The sequence below is a fragment of the Periophthalmus magnuspinnatus genome, chromosome 8, assembly GCF_009829125.3.
Source record: "Periophthalmus magnuspinnatus isolate fPerMag1 chromosome 8, fPerMag1.2.pri, whole genome shotgun sequence".
In the NCBI taxonomy this organism is placed as follows: Eukaryota; Metazoa; Chordata; class Actinopteri; order Gobiiformes; family Gobiidae; genus Periophthalmus; species Periophthalmus magnuspinnatus.
In genome coordinates this window covers 14,591,047-14,615,349 of record NC_047133.1, presented here as the reverse complement: position 1 = coordinate 14,615,349, position 24,303 = coordinate 14,591,047, and the positions used below count along the sequence as shown (strand labels likewise).

Sequence of the window (24,303 nt, the reverse complement as noted above, 5' to 3'; positions counted from 1 at the left end):
AGTGCACTGACGCATGCAAACAAGTAAAGTGACTTGAGCTTTATGCTGACAATATGAAATGATTTGAACATTTGAGGTTCTTGTGCCGCACCTTCAAGTATCATATGATTGAAAATACCAGATTTTGTGCATTACTGTTTTGTCCTTCCATTTACATTAACTTCAAATTATAAATCAAATGTTATGTCCTGACAGTTACTCTTATGTGTAGCGGTTTGCCCCAAATACTTTTTTACCAATATTATTTTGAAGTAACGTTACTCTTTTTTTTCCCTCTACCTGCTTCTGGATCTACCACCCTTTCTAATTACAAATATACACATCTGAGTCAGTTCAACTGTCATACAACCTTGTACTTGTTTGTTTTTTCTGGGCTTACATGAGTACTGTGTACATGCCAGCTCGCCCTCTATGACTGTCCTGGGCAGGAGCTGATGAGCTGCTCTTACACTGACACATGTGAGGACAATGTGGCACGTTCCAAACATTATTTATACCAGAGTCACACAGGGAACCACTGAGCCCAGAGAGAGTGAGGGAAGAGCTCATCCAGAGTTGACAAACAAAAATGCATTTGAAGTGTTCAATACTGTTTCACCATGTCCATTATCCACAGCTGGCCACATCCCCTGTGTGATTTTACAGAAATAGAAAATTGAAGCTGTACTTTTCAACAGTCTCCAGAGATTAATAAGTCTTTTATCATACTGTGGGTTTATTATAGCCAAAGGAACAACATTTCCAAAGAGACAAGCAGGAGGGACCCCCCCTTCTCCAGGCCAAATAAGTTTGGTTTGTGGACGTTTTGCTTTTTTTTTTTTTTTTTTACTGTAGCTTTACGTTTTATTTATGTTGACAGAGAATATGTTGAACATTGTAATAATTACTGGGCCCATCCCCATGAAACAATAATGCGTACAGAGAGATGACATTAACCAGGTCAACAAATCTGCAACCTGAGAGTTACAGAGCTTATTCCACCATAGACTTCAGACCTGTTTCCCAGCGCAGTTTAAACTATGGGGATTCTACAATGTTGTGATGTCATGTGAACATAAACTACAGGATAGTGAAACAGAGTCCCTTTCTATAGTAAAAGTGAATGAGGATGTACAGAGAATGTGAAACATGTGTACACTCTGACACAGATAGAGAAAAAGAGAAGGAAAGAGGTAGGGAGAGGGAGAGGAAGCCAGAGCCTGTCGGTCCAGGTGAGACTCCACCCCGATACCTGGCCCCATTCTTGTCCTCCAACGAGAACTGCTCCTCAGATCATCATTATAACACACACGGATAGACACAGGAGCAGACTACACCTTGGAAGTGTAAAAACTAACCAGTGAGGACAGGGCAGCAAGACTAACACCTGGACTTGTACTGGGATAAGTCCAGGTATCTGCTAACACAGGTCAGTCACATGCTAAATTGTCTAAATGTTGTTAACTGGACACCTTAAGAGTGATTGTATCTTGTAACTCATCAAAGTAATTCTTAAAGTGTGTATAGTTAACCAAATTCAACCCTCTGAGTGATGAAGTTGCAGTTTAGAAGAGTTTCAAAGTTACTGAATGAGTGAAATGCTGGTGTCGGGATTTATTAATGCTTTAATCTAGATACATTTTGAGTTTGTGTAATTTCTTGTCAAAAACATGGACTTTAGTAATGTATTTTTGGAAAAATTCTGCACATTTATGCTACAAAATCAGGACTAGCTTAACAAACTCAAACTGCATAATGGAATAGATTTTTTTGAGTAATATTAAATTTTTTTGTGTTATTAGTTCTTATAGTTTTGCAGTGTATCCACTAACAGACCTCTGCATCCATTTGTTAAAAAGTGATGACATTGGGGTTTGACCTGTGACCCCAAATCAAAATGGCTGCTGTAAATCAGTTGAGTCCACAGGGCGTTCACAGAGCTGTACTCGTTTAACTGCTTATGTTTTTTAAGGTGTGTCAAACTGGCCTCTAAACACGACTTGTCCCCTTGCCTGTACTCTAAGAAGTGAGTAGTACAGTTGCATTAACTGAAGAACATTGCAAAACCTCTGTCGTCCAGGTCTGATCCAAAGCAAAAACCTGGACGACAGAGGTTTTGCAATGTTTTTCAGGGACTGAGGGATTACAAAGACATGCTGAAGAACTTTACTTTTTGAACCCATACTTTACTGCTACTTGAGTAATGATAGAGATCAGTGTAACAGTTGAGGATTACTCTTTCACTGCGATTAAGTCTGCAAGTGACAAAAGTTTTATGTTAACGAGATGAAATGATGTGAACATTTTTTTCTTGCACCCCTCCTTCAGATATTTAGTTTGTAAGTGCTAGTGCAATATGTGGCTACTCTCCCCACTTTTCCTAAATACCTACCTAATCACAACAATAATTGGTTCTTTAAAACATTTCACCCTTTATAGTATTTGCTGCTAATATAATTGACAAAGTAATATTGTGCATGTTTTATGGAAGATTATGGAAAATTGGCAGATTTTTCTGCAAAGAGATGTAAATATTTTCAAACCAATATGAATTTCTGTTATATTGCCTAAATAATTGCAGACTTATTAGATCGTTTAAAATGTTGTATTTTTTTTCCCCAACCCTTACTGTAAACCAGAGAATTGAACACATGCTTTATCTTAGATAGATTTTAGATAGTCTGTGCACTTTTACAGTTCTATACTTCGGGGAATTTTGTTTGTTTTTGTTGTCTGCTGTGAGCGGTGTGGAAATCTTTTCAGAAAATCCCTTGTAGCTTTTGCACTTTGCATGTGACTGAAGCAGGTTTTCCACCAGAGTCTGGTCTAGCCTCTTCAGCCTGGAATGTCAACTCTGCACTTCCTCTTTCCACAGCGAACACCTGAGAGGGAGGTGTTTCCTCTCTGACAGTTGACTAGCTCGGTCCTCGCAGTAGCTCGGCAGTAATGATACATTGTGTACAAACTAATATACAAATAAATATGTCTTGCCTTTATATGTTACAAAGTAATTCAAAGTGCTTTACAGATTAGGAACGGTATTAAACACTACAAACAAAAACATGCGATTATAAGAGTACAGAAGTATAGTATTGTGGAAATGTATCTTTTTCTTACACGGTTTAATGTAAATGAGTGTGTGTATATATGAATGTGTGTGTATATAGATATATAGATGTACAGTTGTAAAACTTTGGTGTATTCAGAAAGTTGGGCCTGTGGTTTTGGTTTTGTCCCTGATAATTTGAATGAATTTTAACATCAACTTAACACAAAACTGCTAAATCAACACACGTGTGTCAAATATTAATTTTAGTGCCATGATTAAAAAATAAACAGATTTTACTTGTATTGATACCATGAAAAAAATAAAATACTTTAGCCATTTTAAGATTTTCATTGTCAGATTTAAACTTCAGTTTTTATATTTTTGACATGTAAAAAAAAAAAGAAAATTTAGTCATTTTTGGTTGTTATATTTTGAAGTGTAATTTTAAAATAGGAAAAATAACTTAAAAATTAAGTGTATAATTCTATAGAATTAACTGTACACTAAAATCCTTTTTCCATTTTCTGCCTCTAGTGTCCGTGAGATGACAAAGGAGCCCCTCTGACTGCACACAGGACAAAGATGGACCCCCAGGTGTGCCTGCCCTCTCTGAACAGCAGCCAGTCACTGATCCTGGAGCGATCTCCTGCATTTAAACCCGGCCACTCACGTAACAGCAGCACGGGCTCCTCTAAACACTCCAAAGTGGTGAGTCAAGATGGATAAAAACATGCATATGGAAGGAAAGACTTTTATATAAAAGGAACAATGGTGGTCATTCATTTGTAATTTACTAGACTTGTTGATCTTATTCTTAGGTTTTTTTTTACAATAGTCTAAAACTTTTATAATTTCTATTTTTTGGCTAAGTGGCAGAAAGATTAGCTTGAAATACAGTATTTTCCAGACTATACAGCACTCTGGAGTATAAGTCGCACCAGTGAAAAAATGTGTAATAATGAGGAAAAAATAAGTCACATTTTTGGGGAAATTAATTTTACAAAATCCGAGACCAAGAACAAACATTTTATCTTTAACCCTTTAATTACTGAGCACATTATAGACAGTATAGCTCGCCTAGACTTTTATTCTTTTTTTGCCATAAAAATCATGTTAAAGGAAGTATCAGAATGTACTGTATTTTTTCACACAACTACCTCTATTTTACATATCCACCCGTATTTTTCCTTTCCATTATCGAATAACTGACTGGGAAAAGCCCCGTAGCACCTGGGATTGGTTGTCTTTGAACGTAAGCAGATTACAGTAATGACCGTAAAATATTTAAAGAGCCCCATGCCTCTGCTTTGAGACGCCATTTGAATTTACATGAGAGCACAATTCGTTGCAGGGCTATGGTAATGGGAAATTCGCAACTGCGCTCTATCGGCGATGACAGCATCCACCTCAATAGGGTTAAAGGCAAGTTATAATAAAAGCAATAAACTAGAGAGCAACAGGCTGAATAGCAGTACAACAAGCAGTAAATATGCGAGTATTTTCTTTTCTTTTCACTGATGTTTACTGTGGTCTTACTTCATGGTTCAGAACTAGCAAACACATAAAATATAACATAAGCTTTGGCTCATATTACATATACAGTGGTCCCTCGTTTATTACTTGGATTACATTCTAAAATAACCCACAATAGGCGAAATCTGCGAGGTAGTCACCTTTATTTTTTATTATTGCATATGTTTTTAAGCCTGTCTGAGAAAAGTGTATAAAGTGTGTGGTGAGGTGTGTTACAGCCTAACATTTTCTCAAATTTTTCCCTTGTTTAAACACTCTCGAAGTTCAAACCTTCGTATATTATATCCCCCTTCCTCGATCGCTTTAAATGTGTTGCTCACGTCACCTCTGCTTCAGCAGTATTCGCAGAGGTGCCTCTCCATGCAGAGAAGTTACTTAAGTCCAAAGCGTTTCTAAAATTTGTCGGTGCAGAATGTTTCATCAACATTGTGGGCTTTGTCGGGGAGAAAACTTGCAAACATACAGCACTTCAGAGTCACACTGCGATCCAACATTTATGTAAATTTGGCTGAACACATTCTGTACTGTACAGGAGACACGACACGCCCCTTAGCCAATCGGGACGCAGAACACAATGCACGCTCAGGCAGCTGTAAAAAAAAAAAAAAAAAAAAAGCCTGCAGAACTGCACAAAAAAAAATAAAAATCTGCGAAACAGCAAGACCGCAAAAGGTGAACCGCAATATAGCGAGGGGACACTGTACACACATAATTGCATATGAACTCATGCCATCTGTTTAGTGTTGTCAAAAAATGCCTGGATTCTGTCTTTACCCATCCTATCGATCTATCCCAAAATGGCAGCCTTTCGAATTTGATCTTGAAGTTGTTTTCTTGTTCTATGTCTTCAGTCTCGTAACTGGGAGGTGATGGATGACATGCAACACATGGACATGGTCACCGCCACCGGCTCCTCTATGGACCTGAGCATCCCGGGTATCTGTGAGGGCTTCCTGATGAAGAGGAGGAAGTACCCTCTCAAGGGCTGGCACAAGGTAACCACCAAACCAGCTGCACTATCATTTATACTGCTAGAACTTTAGAAATTTAGTTATGTCTTGTTAAGAAATTTACTTATGAGTCATTTTAGACACAACTTCTATTTCACTCCTTTTACTTGAATAAAAGTTATGATTCGTCTTCCCACAAGTTCCACAAGTGAAAAAAGTTCTATATTGACAGTATAAAATAATTTGAACATTTGTTACTTGCACCGCTCCTTCAGATATGACTTAGTTTCTCATTTTTCTGTAAATACTTTGGAAATGACAAAACATTAAATAATAATAATAATTCAATTAGATTAATTTAAAATTATAAACCAGACGTTATGTCCAAGTAGTTATTTATTCATGTTCTAGTTTCCTCAAATATGTTTTTACTCTTAATCTCCCCATCTCTGCCTACTAGTAACAGTTAGGTGGGAATAAGCCTGGACTAAACCAGGTCTGTAACCCCACCAAGTCCACTTTTAGACCTGGTTTGGTTCAGACTAGTCCTTCAAAATCCAAATAAAGGCTAATGAGTTGGTTCTTGACTGTGTGTTCAGCTCATTGACATGTGGTAACCATAGGAATGCCTGTGCAGTAATCTCAGTGTTTGTATTTTTCAGAGATACTTCATGTTGGAGAAGGGCGTTCTCAAGTACTCAAAGTCTCAGCAGGACGTGAGTACAAGCACAAGTATCGTATTTACATTTTGAGGTTTTTTGGACTCGTATACTGAATGTATTTATGTTCAGATTATAAGAGGGAAGCTTCACGGGGCTCTGGACGTCAGCTTGGCTGTCATGTCCATTAACAAGAAGACCAAGCGCATTGACCTGGATGCAGGAGACAACATCTACCACCTCAAGGTAGACGCACTGTTTTATATAGGCTATATATTTTAATTTGATTTATTGTAATTATATCAAGGATGTCATAGGCACATTAGGCACATTTAACATTTAACTATGTAAAAGAGTGGGGAGAAGAAAAATTAAAAAAATGAATTGCCCAATACAATGACTGTAGCTTCACTACTTCATTGGATCAGAATATCTACAGGATTCACTTGGTACTTTGGCTGGTTTTGGTTGATTTACTCATTCCTAGATTTCATTTTCTTTCCAATCAGAAATATATTAAGATTCTGCTTAATTTGATCAAGTTTATAATTGTACGTGGATATGTTTTGGCTATTTTATAACTGTTACCTAGAAACCATGCTGGTGCTGTAAACAAAGGCTAAAACCTCTTAAATATATTTGACAAAAAATATTTACTAAATTAATGTTAAAACTTTAAAAAATGCTTTTCCAATCCCTGATGTAACTCTGCCTCCATTTGTCCCTGCAGGCCAAGAGTAATGACATCTTCTACATCTGGCTGACCAAGCTGTGTGCTCACCGGATCTTTAAAAAGAACGAGGCCATGAGCGTGCACCGGGGGGTCCTGCACGCTCTGTCCCTGGGTCAGAGCTCCCTGCCTGCCATGTCTGGCCCCGCCCAGCCCCGACGCTCCACGGTAACAAGGGGGCACAAGTAGTTTAAAGCCATATTGCACATTTCTACACACTGAAGGGGCTTATTCATTGGAGACCACCAGGGACTGATTTTTATAATTTATAATTTTAGCAAAACAAAAATGGCTTGGCTGCATAAAATGCAGGGAGAAAAACAAATCTCAAACACAAAAACAACTTGGCCAATATAATATATATTTTTTATTTTACATATCGAAGACAGCAGCACTATGAAATCAAAATGAAGATGGAATCATTTTAATTTTGTTTGTTGTTTTGTTTTTCCCAGCCTCCAAACTATGCCAGCTCGGCGTCCGTGTACCAGACTGAGATGAGCAGTCCTGCCCCGAGAGTGGCCCCTAACCTCGGGGTCAACAGCAAAGTGTCTGCCTGGCTCCAGCAGACCCAGGACATCGATGCTACATCCAACGGTACTAATAACTTTTTATTGCAAAGACACATTAAAAATTTAAAATCTAATTTTCATCACATACACCTTTATATATAATATCTAGAAGCCTTCAGTAATAAAACAAATAATAGTTGACAACCAAAATTGCAAAAAAAAATTCTACTCATATTGTTTCAGGATATTTCAGATTATTTACTTTATATTACTTTCTTTTATATTCCCATGTGGCCTTATATCTGTGTAATCCTGCTGTGGTCCATATCTGTATACTAGTCTATGTGGTCTTATACTTTTTTTCTAATGCAGCTTAAGATCACTCTGAAGCTATTCAGGAAAGGTTCATTTCTGTCCTGTGAATGTGACTTTTTAGTATGAATAGTTGCTCAAATGAGCATTTAGTTTTTACTTCTGACAACCCTAGTTTTGAAATTAATCATTTTAACTCATTAACACTATAACAACCTAGAGCTTTGGTCTATATATGTATTTTGTATTCAATATTTACTTAGAGTTGGCGCGGTGTCAGGCTGAGCTGGCGGAGATGGCTCAGCTGATCCAAAGACTGCACTGGCTGGAGGGAGGACTGCCCATCACCAGCACTGACCTGGAGCTTAGGATCAGCATGCAGGTACACAGGCGCACACACACCCCCACACACACACCCCCACACACACACACACCCACACACACACCCACACAATAACCATTACATCACTCATATCAATGTAACAATGTGTGTGTCCTCCTCCAGAACCTGACCCTGGAGAAGCCAAAGAAGAAGGGCAGAGGCGTTGGTCACTCCAGGACACTGTCACGAGTGGAGGCCATGGGCGAGATGGTAGGCTCAATACTTTTAGGATTAAAGGATTACACTATTTTCTGATCTATGTTGTAATGTTGCTTCCTTATCAATAATATGCCCGTAGTTGTTTTGTTTCATTCACACGTTTAACGCACAAACCCTGTATGTTTATTAGGCTGTGTTCTTTTCTTAAACAGAAGACACTGTTCCATCTTGTGATGTCATGAGGTAATACAGAAAGTACTTTTTTTGAACTCCATACAGATTCACTAGAATCATTTGGATAATGTCAGCCCTGGAATTGTAAATCTACTAAACATAAGGTAAAAGGTCGCTGTTAACTTAAACTATCACTTCATGACATCACAAGGTGGAACAGAGCATTTTGAGATGTAGACGGACTAATAATAAAGTACCGGTATTATTCAAACATGGGTGAATGAAATGAAACACAACTCTGGGTATGTTTTTGAGGAGATAACAATATTATATCAAGCTCACAAGAGTCAACTTTGCGTAATATAGGATTACTTTAAGATTAAATCACAAATGCATTGTTTTCACCACTACATTTGGGAACTAGGAATGTCTTATAATTATTTTGCGTTACAATTACCAATAAGAAGTAATCACAAATTTAGTTATTCACAGTTGACACCATGGCCAAATTGAAATTCTTATTCACTTTCATAGATCACAGCTTCTCTAGTATTTGAAATCAAACCTAAATAATTAATGGTAATGTGACATAAACAAACTGATAAAAAATAAACTTATTTTAGGTTTACTTTTTTGAAGTAATTTATCTTTTTTAAATTTGTGATTATCAATTACCATATTTTCCTGAGTATAAGTCACATCAACCAAAAAAATGCATAATAATGAAGAAAAGAAACATACAAGTTGCACTGGACTATAAGTCGCATTTTTTGGGAAAATTTATTTTACAATATCCGAGACCAAGAACAGACATTTTATCTTTAAAGGAAAGTTATAAAAACAATAAAATGGAGAACAACAGGCTGAATAGCAGTACAGCACGCTAACATAACACATTTATATTTATTCAGCTACATGACACATAGACAGAATTGAATATGTGTCTGTTATATTAACGTAAGATATTAACAGTTAATCAGATAACTAAAGCATAAAAAATAAGCTAACAACTTTACTCTCGATCTCACTCCAAATCACCACTGAATTCTTCATGCTCGGTGTCGCTTCTGAACAACTACGTCAGCTCCAGAAGTAGATGACAACCACGCAGAAGAGGAAGCAGTGCTTCATCAGACTCGGCACAATGATTTTCTTTTAGGAGCCATGAACAAAAGTTCAGTCTTTCTCAGATATCTTTTAAATTACTACTCATGTACCATTGAAAATGTCAACATTATGGTAGATACTGGTACACAAGCCTAGAGTGCCCTCGCACAGTTGTCAGTGTGACAATAGCGAAGATGTGAAATTATATACTCAGATGTGACACATACTCAGATTATATGCTTATAAGTAAATAAATCGCACCCCCGGCCAAACTAAAAAAAAGTGCAACTTACAGTCCGGAAAATATGGTAATTGGTTAGTCCTCCTCATTGGATTTTTCGTATGGATTTTAGCTTCCTCTTAAATGCAACATTTGAAGGACTTTAATAATTAAAAGTATCTTTTGAATGGCAAATCGCTATAGCAATGGTCCTGATTTCTCATCTTTCTTCAACCCATTGATCTGTGACCTTGACTAATGTGTCAAAACCACGTAGGTTAGAATCAGAGGTGGGCAATACTCTTTTACAACTTTTATAGTACATTTCTTGCAACATACGTTTTTTTACCTACTTGAGTAATTTAGTAATTTCTATCTATCCTTTGAAAATACCCAGTTTGTGCATTATGTAATGTTTTTTCCTTCCAATTATTCACTTCAAATAAAAATCAGATGACACCCCAGCAGTTACTTACTTGAGTAATAGTTTTCGCAAATACTTTTTACTCTTGAATAATTTCTTGAACCACTGCTTTCTACTTCTACTTGGGAAATATTATTCTGAAGTAAGTTACTCTCACAGTACAATTTTGAGTAAAATATCTGGCTACTCTACCCATCTCTGAGGATGGCATAGTACCAATATTATAAGTGTGTCCTATAAAACCCATACTTTTTTATCCAAGTCTTGAGTGTAATGTTGTCTATGTCCAGTATCCCACAGGCACATTGGGCGGCAACAACAGCAGTCTGGGTAACTCTGTCCCCTCCCTCCCGGGGTACTTGTACTCTCAGTTGTCCAAGCCCCAGGTCAGCTCTCCAGAGGCCCAGAAACTGCACACGGAGATCTGCGCTGCATCGCAGAGAGGTACCACCACACGCACATATTGGGTTTCTATGATTTTTGGGGACTTAACATTGCTTGCCTAACATTAACCTAAACACTAACCTAACATTATAATCCATATCTGAACTTTAAACTATGTTGCCATGGGGAAAGTCAAGATCTACAGAGCATTAATTCACAATATAAAATTAGTTTTTACATTTTAGTGAAAATTGAACTTGACATGAGATAAATTACATTAACATACAACAATCTTATTCACCTTATTCCGGAAGTTACCATAGGCATCGCCATCGTCACTCGGGTTGCTTTATTTTGCATGAGGCTGCCAGTCTTGACAGCAGTTGTGTTCTATGGGGTTTCTAAAGCCATTTTAAAGCCCTCTAGAAAATCAGTGCCTTGTTGTTGGTGCACATGAACATTAAATATGATATAGTTGATTTGTGTAAAATGTTTTAACAGGAAAACTTGTCCAAATTCTCCACTGAAATAATAATAATACATTTTATTTGTTAGGCACCTTTCAAGGCTCTCAAGGTCGCCGTACATACATACGTACACAATACAAATTGAAACAATGTAAAATGATTAAAAATATATGCATGGGATTCCCGCCTAACTGGAAATACCACCCCAAAGATACCATAGTTTGGAGCATTTAGAGGCAAAAGTGGGAGAGGTGTAATAAGAACAATACAATCTGGAAGTCATTTTAAAATCCTAAATGGCTAAACTAATCAAAATGAGAAAGATCCGCACATATCACCATAAAAAACAAGCCATGTAGTAATCTGGTAAACTGGAGTAAGGAATGGAGGGCGAAAAGCTAAATGTACTAAATGTACTCATACACTACTGTTATTTAGTGTTTAGTGATTCAGATGAAAACATGTGTATATTTCAGTGCATGCGTCTCTGTGCTCGGTGCACGAGGTTCTGACTCTGGAGAGAGAGAGGCTCAGACAGGCCTGGACCGGACCAGACCTGAGACAGAACACCTCCCACCAACTGGCGACGCTCTGCAGTACATTGTCTGAGGTACTACTACTACTACGAGTACTTCTACTCTACTGTTACATACACTTAAGAGCACGCTGTCAGGTACTGCTACTACTATATGGTTTACATATACTCTGCAGCACACTATCTGAGGTACTATGACTACTGCTATGACTACTACAATGACTACTACTATGACCTACTATGACTACTGTTACGACTACTACACTTTAAGTAAGCTCTGCAGCACACTGTCGGAGGTAACTACTAGTACTGCTACTACCACTATACTATGTTTACATACACTCATAAGCACCCTGTCTGAGGTGCTGTCACTACTACTACTACTATACTATTTACATACACTGCAGCATGCTCTCAGAGGTAATGCTACTACTACTGTCATACTGTTTAAAGGCACTCTGCAGCACCCCGCCTGTGGTTCATATACACAAAGTTCCCTGATGTAGGAAAGCCCTTTTTCATTGTTGTTAGGGAAAATAAATGTTGTCCTAAGAAGTCCTAGAGCTGCACAGAGAGGCAAGAGATTGTGGATTTCTGAGGAGGGAGACACTGGGTGTCTGAGGCAGGAGAAGGAGATTTACCTACAGGGACCCAGTGACTTGAATACTCAGCACTGCACGTTAGCATTGGCTATTCAAGCCTGACTATGCTTCCACACAAGGAGATATAAATATGAGCCAAGAAGCCTGGAGACAAGCTGGCCAAGATGAAATGAGAATTGCATAGCATACTGTTTTTGTGAGACATGTGATCAAGGAAACTGATGTCAAAGAAGAACAAATTCTCTAACAGTTGAATGACACCAGTTACATGGAGCTAAATGTTAACAATCGTGGAACTGCAGGTTTCCATGTTAAGACTAGACACTTGTGAGCCATAGTTTAAAATGCTTTTACCCAGTACAAGCAATAAAGGTAGATGAGTCGATCAATCTTGAATCTTATGCTTAAAGGTAATGAATGTTTCCAAAGGAGAATGACAGGCCCAGTTTTTGCCTACACAAAAGCGGCCTCTCCCTGAGAGCAGTGAAACCAGGAGCAGGTTGGATCTGTTTGAGGACAGGACCAGACACCGCCTGTTTCCTCCTGTTTCCATGACAACCCCCAAACAAAGGCACCAGGGACTACCTGCATGATTTTACATGATTCACTGACTTCCACAGTTGACCCACTGGGAGAGATTAAGCTGTTAACTGTTACAAGATACGCGTGCACCTGTACAGATCCTGGCTGCGGTCCAGAGATGGTAGAACCAGAGATTAGAGGTTCAGATTGAGCAGGTTAGAAACTGGTTTGAGACAGTTCAGCTGATACAAGTCTTGTGACTCATACAAGGTAGTAGGGCTGCTTGAGATACAGTAGACTTGTATATAGAGAAGTCACTGACAGTCAACCAAAGCAATACCTACCTTGTTTACTTGTATCATACAGCTCTCACGTGGATATTGTTTATCGGTCAATTCATCTTAAAGGCATTGTACTAGATATTTACTTTCTTAAAATGTGAAAAACTGAACTGGTTCATTTTAAGGCAAGGCACGTTTATTTGTATAGCGTAATTCAAAGTGCTTTAAAGAATAAGAAAGACATTAAAATCACACAAATCAATACATAAACAATCACAAATAATCATAAAATTACCATTAAAAGAGAAGAGTGCAGAATAAAAACCTTTCAGTCATATGCACAGCTAAACAGAACAGTTTTGAGCCTGGATTTAAACATTGTCAAAGTCGAGGCCTGTCTCACATTTTCAGGAAGACTGTTCCAGGTTTTAGCTGCATAAAACTGAAACGCTGATTCCCCATGTTTAGTCCTGACTCTGGGCACCAGCAGGAGGCCGGTCCCTGAAGTCCTCAGAGTGTGAGATGGTTCATGTGGCACTAACATGTCAGAGATATACTTTGGACCTAGGCCATGGAGAGACTTATACACAAGCAGAGCTGCTTTAAAGTCTATTCTCTGAGCCACAGAAGCCAGTGCAGAGACCTGAGCTCAGGACTTATGTGCTCATACTTCCTGGTTCTAGTCAGGACCCGAGCAGCAGTGTTCTGGATGTACTGCAGCTGTGTTAAGGCTCGTTTGGAGAGGCCAGTGAGCACGACGTTACAGTAGTCTAACCTACTGGAGACAAATGCATGGATAAGTCTCTCTAAGTCTAACTTTGCAAAAATCAAAGGTTTACTGTCAATGTTTTTTAGATGGTAAACAGTTTGCAGTGGTACAGAATTATTCCTCACTTACCTTATGCATTCCGAGCATTCTAATTATTCACCACGATGAGCTTAGAAGTGCTTTTTACAACTTTCAGACACCATAGCAGAGTTTACCATCACAGTAAAGCTAACTAACAAGCATTAGCATAATTACATACAGACAGCACACATCTTTTTAATTTTGACTCTAAGAGCTGCTTTTACAGTATATTTGTACTGGGGCAAAACAGGTTTTATTTAATTACATTAAAAAAGTTGAGTCCAGGTCCTTTTATTCTAAAATGTAACACATTTAACATTCTGTGAGGACTAAATCTAACTGTGGAACTGGGTTTGCATCCATGCATGGCTTCAATGGTAGTTATTTTGGAGTCTGGAGGCCAGCTGCTTGTTTGCCTGTGCTCCTGTGCATGTTTTGGGGCGTATTAATTGTCCTGTCCCATGTAACCTGCCTTACATCTATGTCCCTGTCCCTGCATGTCCCCTTATGTGTGCTTCCTGCGCTGATGGCTGTGTGTTGCTGTGTGTTTAGTTTGACATTCAGTCACGCCTGACCAAAGTCCACTCGTTCTCCCTGTCCTCTGACTCTTCGGACGAATCCTTCTGTACCGTCCAGCCCGAGCAGGTCTGTACTGTGGGAGGAGCCTGCACCTGTCACTCACCTGTCAGTCTGGGGTTTGCACTAACAGGAGCAGGGAGAGGGAAAGCACTGGTGCATGGCCTCCACAGGACCCAGGGCTGCACATCTCACAACCAAGTTACACGAATAGCACTGACAAAAGTCTTATGGTGTTTCCCAACCATGGGTGTGGGGACGACTGACAGGGCATCTAACAACTTCAATTTAATAATAAATGTTCATCGGTTTGGGATTGAAACCCTTTTGTGCATTTTTCTTCCCTTAACTATGTAACATTTCTGGTGGAGGGCAGCTACCTGCTTGTCTCCATGGACATGTTATTACTTTGCCTGGAATGCTTCTATCTATATGGCGACGAGCAGATAACGACACCAAGACAAGTTGGAGGTCAGATCTGTGGAAAAGCGATCCCACTTGCAGTAAAAATGTTTTGCTCAAAATTACCTAAAGAGACATGCAAACTCATGTACTGAATCAAATGAAAGATGTTCTATGCCACATTATGGAACACCCTGGCATATGACTAATATTTCCATGGAGACTTCTCACACCAGAAAAGTTACATGATGCACCTTTTAATTCAAATTTTGTTATAAAGATACAGGGCGTCAGGGGCGTGAAGTTTACATGCAAAGTCTATGGTGGACACACGTCTTGGCCACTCTGCGTTTTTTGCGGTGTGTTTTCGAGCGGTGCGAATCTGCTGCTGACGTGTCTTGAGCGTTCAGGTGTCAGACGCTCGGTTTGCTCGTCCAAAGCATCAGACGCCAGAGTTGAAAGCTGAACTTTTTGCATTTGCATGCAACGTCAACCAATCAGAGACTACGCTACAGTGATTTAGCAATGTCATTATCCGGAAAAAGTAGAACAATATCAGCCACAAACTAACAGCAGCTTTATTACGCTGGGAGCACTGGCTGCATAAAGGCTAGTCACATATCCAGACGCCGCGGCAGAGCCGATGGCCTCCGTTGATTGGCTTTAGTGTATTTATTACATAAGTATTTCTCTCCACTTGATGTGCATCGTTCACAAAGACACAGGGAAAACCAAACATCCAAAGACACTTGCAGAACGCAATGGATCCCCTGGATACGCATTAAGTATTTTTCTCCGGCATGCGTCTACGACGCCCACAGGAGGCATTTGTCCTCGAATGCAGAGGCGTCCGACTTTTTTTGTGCCCGACTTTTTTTGTGCCCGACTTTTTTTGCGCCCCGGTGTGAAACCCACTCTCTAGTCTATATACACAATAGCTCTGTAAAGAACTATAGCAAAAGACGAAGTTCAAATCTGTCAACTGGACAAATCGTTGTGGGGTGAAGACGTTTTGCTGCTCATCCAAGCCGCTTCTTCAGTTCTGGTCAGAATGCTGGTGGCCACTACCTTATATGTATCTAAGGGGAGGGGCTAACCACACTGAAACGGCTATTGTCTCCAGTTTCAGATGAGACTACGCTATTCAGCCCTTAACGACCCTGCTATTGTTCTCATTCTTCTGGGTGTGAGGAAAGACAATCCTTTCTTAAACAGGAATAATTCCATCCTAACAAAAATAGCTTCTTTAACTCCCCTCTCAAACCATTTCTTTTCTCTGGCTAAGATCTGACCTTCACTATCTTCAAAGGAGTGGTTAGTGGCTTTGAGATGGTGATGTACGGCGGACTGGGGTCCAGAGGAGCTCTCATGCCGGTGTTGGTACATCCTCCTCAGTAAAGGATAATCGATGATGTAATTAAATACAAAAAAAATGACATTTTTGTTTTGGGGAAAAAATTAAAAATAAATATGTATATAATAAAAAAATTACATTAAAAAGCTAATAAACATGAATATATAGGATCTAAATGGTTGGGAACCACTGGACTTGTGTGCAGCCCTCTCTCCTGTCTGTGGACTTAAAGGAAGACTTGAGATAATTTAATACTTTTGCCCTCACACTTGTATGTTTTGCAACCCCTGTTGTCCAGACACCCTCCCTGCACAGTCAGCGCCCGCCCTCCGTGGCTGAGTCTCTGGCGGAGTACTATGACGCCAGCGAGGTGATCATATGTGAGAGCTCGTCTGAAGCGGAGCAGTCTGACGAGAGTGGATTGAGCGACATCACCACCACCAGCACGTCCGAGCCCGAGGAGGGACACTGTACGTACACACTTTAAACAGACTGTAAAAAGTATCGGTGACGCTAACTAGGGGCACTGCTCTGTTTGAAGCTCAGCTCAAGTTGGCGTAATATAGGCCCTTTAAAATACATTTTCTGATCTGTTATGTCATCAAAAAAGGAAGTGCCCCACTGTTTTTAAGCTTTACTAGAATCATAACATAACAAAGTGGAACAGAGCATTTTGAGCTTTATAGATGTAGACAGACTAACAAAGGGTTGATGAGGTAACAACATTCTAACGTGGCACAAAACTCACAAGAATCAATATTTTTTAATATAGAACCTTTAATCTGAGCTTTGTTCTATCACAGTCTGACCATAAAGAACTGATATAGTTGGAATTACAACAGGTAAACTGATTTGCATTTGAGCAGGAATTAAACAATTCCCTCTCAAATGTCAGAAGCTAGCCACCATTTTTTTTTGTCGCTGTCCCCTTTTTTGTTGAAAATCTGTCATCTAAACTGAATAATAAATTCCTGATGGATCACAGGGTCCTGAAAACATTTGTTTAAATCTGTTTTGTTTTCAAGCTTATTTTGGCAGTGTTTGCTATTGTGTAATTATTTAGATACTTAATTTTTCCAATACCAGAACTGGGAAGATGACAGCATTTTAAACGGTCTAATATGAGGATTTGCTTGTAATGTTTTGCCTGGTCAAATAAATGTTAAATATAAGAAATAAATTCACATGTCTTTAGTGTAGTAGGTGTGAGTCTCTTACAGGATACTGTATGTGTGTGTGTTCTGTTACAGCTGCTGCCACGCTCAACTACAGAGACAGTCTGAACAACGCTCCAGACAAACGGCTTGTGCGCTCTGATACTGGTAAGTCTATAGCCAATTCTGTCAGCGTTTTTTAAACTTAAAATCTTTATTTTTTGGGGGGGAAATATAACATTTTTACTCAAGTTAACATCCCCACATTATCACAATATTTATGATTGTTACTCTGCATCACTCAGCATCCCTAATGCTTCCCACAAAGTACCAAGAAGGGCTGCATCATTAATAGTTTTAATCAAGATTGAGATTCAATCATTTGGAGCACAGATCAGACTTTGGAGGAAGAAATGTGACTAATATGTGTTAAATTGCAATGAGCCAACTGTGATGGATGTAATTTTCCAAAATTTCATGCAATTTAAAATCAAAATTTCTGTAATGCTTTTTATGCAATTTAATGTACCCAGTGAGCTATCTGTCATGCTCTAAAGATGTAATTGGTCTAATTGCTCACTTTTAATATCAATAGAGTAAATCTGGTATAATTTCTGGTGTAATTTAAGTCTCCCCACAAATCACCAAATAAACACTTTTACTCCCTGTTTTATTATATCTCTAATACCTCATCAAATACAAAATGGTGTGTGTTTTGCTTTTTATTTATTTTTATTTTATTTATATTTTTTTCATTCTATTGATTATATATTCTGTCCCCTCAGGCCGCCGTACCACCCTGCCCGCCCACTGCACAGACAACAGTCATATTGGCGTCATGGCAATCCTGTACAACAACATCGGTAAAGACTTGTCCCGGGTGTCCATGCCTGTGGCCCTGAACGAGCCTCTGTGTCTGCTGCAGAGAGTGAGCGAGGAGCTAGAGTACTCTGAGCTGCTGGACACGGCCAATCACATCGACGACCCCTACATCAGGATGGTACGATACACGGTGCAATACACAAGACAAAGCACAGGAGAAAGGACTGTAGGAGTGGAGACATGAATACAACACATTCAAATCAAATCAAAGATTTGTAGAAAATGTAGAAATTCAGGGCTGAAAAGTATGAGAGTAAAAAGGCGCAATTATTTTTAGTTGATTTTTTATTTTTTTTTCTCTCATATATTTGTACTATTTTTGTACTATTGGTTAAACTACATTTCTGTAGATTTCTGTTTTTAAGCCACTGAAAAACTCATTTTAATCCCTGTCTGTCACTGATAACTACGTTAATATTTACAATAGTGTTAGATGGATTAAATGAAGTTTTTATTTTACCGGTATATTTAAATTACTAAATATGTTTTGGCATAACCTTTTATAAAAACAGTTATCACCTCTAGAAATTGTAAAAGTAAAGGATATTTTTTCTAGTATGATTCTTATGTCTGTTCCCATGTGAGCAGGTGTATGTGGCAGCCTTCTCCATCTCTGGGTATGCATGGGCCTCCTGGAGGAACCGGTACAAGCCGTTTAACCCCGTCCTGGGAGAAACGTACGAAAGCGTCCGGGAGGACAGAGGATTCCGCTACGTCAGTGAACAGGTAACTCATAAATGCCTTTAATATCTCCCTGATGTTCAAATTGAGTATGGACAAAAGATATTTTTAAGTTGATACTAAAAATATATCTTTTAAATTTTTCCAGGTTTGCCATCACCCACCCATCTCAGCGTGCCACGCAGAGTCAGAGAACTTCACCTTCTGGCAGGGTCAGTTTGGACTCTCATCAATATGTGTATATGTACATGTTATATGTTTGTTAGAATTTACTTGTAATGTTTTGCCTGGTTAAATAAATGTTAAATATAATAAATAAATTCACATGTCTTTAGTGTAGTAGGTGTGAACATTGTGTCTGTGCAGATCAGAGATGGAAGAACAAGTTCTGGGGCAAATCTCTGGAGATAATCTCGTCTGGCCCGGTCCATGTCACACTGCCCAGGTAAAAGCATGAGGATTCAAATACACATGTCACACTGTGATACAGTACATGTTAGAGTGTAATGGTGTGATTTTAAACAAAGCGCTGGTCTGCTGCAGGTACAACGACCACTATGAGTGGAACAAAGTGGTGACATGCATCCACAATGTGCTGACGCAGCACCGCACTCTGGAGCACTATGGAGAGGTGCTAATCACCAACAAGAACAGTGACGTGTGCACATGCAAGATCTCCTTTGTCAAAGTGAGTCGGGTTTCATGGTTTAAGCCAAGACACATTTCAGTTACTTGAATTAGTCCCATGAATGGACTGGATAATTATGACCCTTGTTTAAATTATAATTTTTTTTTTATCAGCTGTACAACATTTTCTTTATTTTTAGGCTATATAACCAATATTGTAATTTATATCTCCAAAACAAAAATTGCAATATTAGCCACTTCTGATAGTGTTTTTTCTTTACTTTGTGGCATAGACAAAGTCCCACCGCATAAGATTTCAGCCAAAAAAAATAACAAAAGTGTAACCATTTATTTCATTGATATAGCACTAAAATGACTCGTCTCCATGGAGATGCTATCGAACATTCCAAAGGATATCATAAAATCTTAAAGAACAGTTTTAGCTTACCATCACCATGGAGTCACCAAGAATCTTACGCAACACTGCTTTAACACATATTTATTTTTAGAAATGTTTTGGAGGTATAGATTATAATTTGATGTGTTTGCTTCCATATTTGTAAAATCCTAGTTCTGAATGTTAACTGGAGTGCTGTCTTTGACCCAGGCGCGGTATTGGAGCTCGACCAGCACAAAGAACGAGGTGCACGGGGAGGTGCTGAACCGCTCTGGGGATGTGGTGCACCGCTTTGGGGGCTTCTGGCACGAGGGGATCTTCTGTGACACGTTGCCTGAGCCCAAGTGCATCTGGAAGCCCAGTATGTAAATTATACTATAGTATTTAATACAGACAGTGAAAAATGGATACTAATGGAAACTAGTATCAATACTAGATAGTACAATATAGTCGTTTGAACAAGTATTAATATTGACAATGTGACAGTTGGACATTCCTTAAAAAGTTTTTTATCATCTTAACCAAAAGATCACATGGTAATATTTAAGAAACGTATTTATTGGGTTAGGGTTAAAAGACATTCTATTGTACAACAAACACTAGCTACAGAATAACGGATCTAGCAGAAAACTACATGAACCATGATAGTTTGCTTTGTTGCTGCGCAGTCAATAGCAAGAAGTGATAGAAAAAATCTTTTGAAAAATGATAGTTGTAACTGCATTTTTACAGGAATTTTTTTTTTTTATTTAATACAAATGTTTGTCTCATTACGATATATAATGATGCATTGTGGAACATTGAGTTCATAAGAAGCCCTCTGACGTAATATTCCTATGATTTAGTTCTAATATTAGTTTTATCTGTGCAGACGAGCAGCCGGAGGACAACTTCCAGTACTACGGCTTCTCCAGATACGCTCGAGAACTCAACGAACTCACACCACAGCTGCATAAAGTGCTGCCCCCGACTGACACGCGCTTCCGCCCTGACCAGAGGTAATCAGACTCATTTTGGCCTCACTTATGGCCCATATCATCGTTGACTAAAATATTTTGGCAAAACTATGACAACTAAATAAATAGGAATCATAATGACTAAGATGTGCTGATATTTTTGTTAAATGATAAAAACTAAAAAAAAAAAGAAGAAAGAAACGAGATCCAAGGTGCACTTTTCCACCAGAGCGTAAACAAACTCACCGCCCAACACATCTGGACATGTCCGTGAATCACATACTATTTATCAAAATTTAAATGACAAAATATATTTTCTAGTTGGCTACAACAAGTAAAGTATATATCTGTTAACCATGGAAAAAGAGAATGAAATGGAGGAGGGAGTTGAGTTGCCTACATGTAACAGTCATTACCAACAAAGATGATATCCAAAAGGAGCAGGCAGAAGAGAAAAACATAAATGTCTAGTACCTCATTTTAGTCAGAAGACAAAGCAATATTAGAAAGTCTTGTCCAAATGAGCCCTGATCCAGTGAGAGGTGTCATACTGAGTGCTGTGTGTTGTGTGTGCTGCAGGCTGCTGGAGGAGGGCAAAGTGACAGAGGCCGATAAGAAGAAGGACGAGGTGGAGCAGAAGCAGAGAGAGCGCAGGAAGGAGCTGGCCAAGAGGAACGAGGAGCACCAGCCACGCTTCTTCTAGTGAGTACTCTAGTCTCTGTCATATATATGTACATGTACCATATATTTGTCATAGGGACTCAAACCCACTCCCAAGTCACACACAATAAGAAAGTTAAACCCAGCTCAATGGCTCAAACTAAGCTCCTGCATCAGTTTCTAATTGTTCCATAACGGATGAGTCATGAGGCCAAAGTCTGATAGTGGCAAATCAGGGGGCAGTTTGTTCCAAAGTCTGGGGCCAGTGACAGAGAAAGCCCCATGACCCCAGTGTTTGAGCCCGGCTCTGGAGACTTCAGGAAGAGCTGGTTGCTTGACCTTAATGAACTCCTGCTTGACCACAGCTCAAATAGGGCAAGTCAAAAAGGAAGGCACAAGGCCGGTAAGAGCTTTAAAAAACAAACAATACAATTTTACTGTTGACTCTACAAGAAACTAGCCAATGAAGAGATAAAAGGACTGGAGTGATGCGCTGACGTCTGGGGGTGTTGGTTAAAATCGTGCTGCATCGTTCTGCACAATCTGTAGGCGACTGAGGGCGGACTGGGACACACCCACATAAAGTGCGTTGCAGTAGTTTATTCTGGAGCTAATAAAAGCATGAATAGTCTGAATATACTGTTTTGTCCTCATTTAGTGGAAGGAAATTCTGTCATAACCACATCTTTGTAACAGTCACTTACAGATTTAAGAGCACCACTTTTGTTTGAACAAACGAGTAAATCTGCAGGTCATTTGCATAACAATGAAAAGCTAGTCTGTGCCTCGCAATAACTGACCCCAGCGGCAACATTTACAATGAAAATAACATGGGCCCCAGAATGGAGCCCTGGGGTATTCCACAAAACAGGGAGGCAATTAAGGAGGACAGGTCCCCAATCCTGACAGGAAATGTTATCAGACACAAATGCAGACATCCTTATTTGGGAATCGAGTTGGTCGACTGTGTCAAAAGCTGCTGTTAAGTCCAGCATAACTAAAACACAGGGCGTTATCAACAGACAACCTTGTGGACACCTTAGCCTTATTTTTAAGGTATTTTAAGATAACATGAACTTGTACTTTAAACTTGTCAGTTTAAAGCTGAAATGATCTGTATAGTATGCATTATGTTAATAAACTTAGAGTATCCATCTATCTATAATCTTTAAAGTTTCTCCTCTGAATTTGATCAACAGACTGCACTGCAGTTTCCCTCGGGAGTAGGGATTAATAAACAAACATCACATACGTAAAAGAAACTGAAAAAACTCATTGACGTAATGGTATGAACGTTTTTTCCCCCAGAAAATGAATTAAAAGAAAAGCATGTTCTTTTTCAGTGCAATTGAAACATCCATAATGAAAAACTTGCCCTTACTGTGAGCGGGCTTGCATCTCCACAAACCTGTGGGGGCCTCCTCCTGCTTGTTTCCATGGAAATGTTGTTCCTGTGGCTATAATTTTCCACAGTATGGCAGAAAACCTCTATCTCCATGGAGAATGTTCCGAAATATGGTTTTAAATTTCCATTTCCATGGAATCATGCCTTTCCACCCCCAGAAAGTTGCATAGTGTCACTTTAAAAGTTAAAAGTACTGAAATATATGTACTTTTCCGTCAGTAAATCGTTGGATGACAGTGGGCGTGAGGCGTGGCTCTACAACGGCACCTACTGGCAGACACGGGACAATCCTGGATTTGCCGCTACAGAGAACCTCGACCTGTGGTGTTAGGTCCTGACTGGGACTGTGGACAGGAGGCACCTGTGAGCGCCCCCTACGCCTCAGGGGGGAGAGGTGCTGCCATGGAGCATGAAAGACTAGAGAAAGCTGGATGTCTCTACCAACGTAACCCCCACATCTCAGAAACAAACAGCACCATTTAAAGGAAATGATTTGAATGACAGTGAGTGGTTTTAGTGTTAAGATTTTGAATTTTACTTATTTTTGGCTAAAGAATCACAACGGACGTTTTCTGTTGGAGGAACTTTGCTTGTCTCCTTGGAGATCTATTTGCCTGGAATGTTACACAGTATGGCATTCAACTAGGCTATTATTGAATGCATTTATGTAGGATGTTTGTATTACACAAAAACACATAGAAAAACATTTTACTGTGAGTGGTTTTGCCTCTCCACAGGTCTTACCTGTCACTTGTCTTTATGGTGTCACTTGCTTGTCTCCATGGAGATGTAATTGCCAAAAATGTTCCACAGTACGACATTAAACTTATCCAACATATATTGTTTGAAAAGCTTTGTGAGCAGGTCCGCCACTCCACAGATCCTACCTCTCACTCGACTTTATAGTATCACCTGCTTGTCTCCTTGGAAATACGTTTAATGCCGTACCGTGGGACATTCCAGGCAAAGCAGTGACATCTCCGTGGCCTTGTGGTCACTTCTTGTTTCTCGGGAGATCGATACATTTAACACCATACTGCGGGACATTACAACTGCGATAACATCCCCATGGAGACACAGACATAACCAATCACAGAAATGTTCCGCAGTGCAGATTTAAATTTGAAGGTGGCTTTGCGCTGGCCACGGTTTGGAGACCGCCTTCCTGTACAAACTGTATTTATTGTGTATATCTGATCATGTTTCTTGTTCGTGTTTGTACTGTATTTTTTCATGTGAGCGTGAAGGAGGATTCTTTTCGTTGATGCAATGAAATATTTTTTTATGGATGTTTCAACAATGGATTTTAGTGAAAAGAGACAACTGTTAACTAAACGCTCTGTCTTTTCTTGTTTCAAATAAAATGCTTGGTCATCAT

The 24,303-nt window shown here is 39.2% G+C and overlaps 1 protein-coding gene across 2 annotated transcripts; it reads left to right on the top strand.

Annotated features, from left to right (window-relative positions):
* The first annotated feature begins 1,268 nt into the window (after positions 1 to 1,268).
* Positions 1,269 to 24,303, top strand: LOC117375169 (oxysterol-binding protein-related protein 7-like). Of its 2 annotated transcripts, XM_033971432.2 has the most exons (23): positions 1,269 to 1,408; positions 3,563 to 3,736; positions 5,413 to 5,556; positions 6,174 to 6,227; positions 6,303 to 6,416; positions 6,901 to 7,068; positions 7,356 to 7,497; positions 7,988 to 8,106; positions 8,230 to 8,316; positions 10,481 to 10,634; positions 11,518 to 11,651; positions 14,384 to 14,476; positions 16,462 to 16,633; positions 17,414 to 17,485; positions 18,103 to 18,317; positions 18,788 to 18,925; positions 19,029 to 19,092; positions 19,247 to 19,325; positions 19,424 to 19,568; positions 20,115 to 20,265; positions 20,776 to 20,902; positions 21,440 to 21,562; positions 23,145 to 24,303. In XM_033971432.2, the coding sequence occupies exons 2-23, from the start codon at positions 3,611 to 3,613 to the stop codon at positions 23,254 to 23,256; spliced, it is 2,733 nt and encodes a 910-aa protein (XP_033827323.1). In that variant the 5' UTR covers positions 1,269 to 1,408; positions 3,563 to 3,610; the 3' UTR covers positions 23,257 to 24,303. The 2 variants fall into 2 exon arrangements, with proteins under 2 accessions (XP_033827323.1, XP_055079552.1); XM_055223577.1 differs by lacking the exon at positions 14,384 to 14,476.

Coding starts and splice junctions, on each gene's coding strand:
- LOC117375169 (XM_033971432.2), top strand. CDS start 3,611: ATGGACCCCCAGGTGTGCCTGCCCTCTCTGAACAGCAGCCAGTCACTG. Junction 17,486..18,102: donor GCTTGTGCGCTCTGATACTG/GTAAGTCTATAG, acceptor CTGTCCCCTCAG/GCCGCCGTACCACCCTGCCC. Junction 20,903..21,439: donor CGCTTCCGCCCTGACCAGAG/GTAATCAGACTC, acceptor TGTGTGCTGCAG/GCTGCTGGAGGAGGGCAAAG.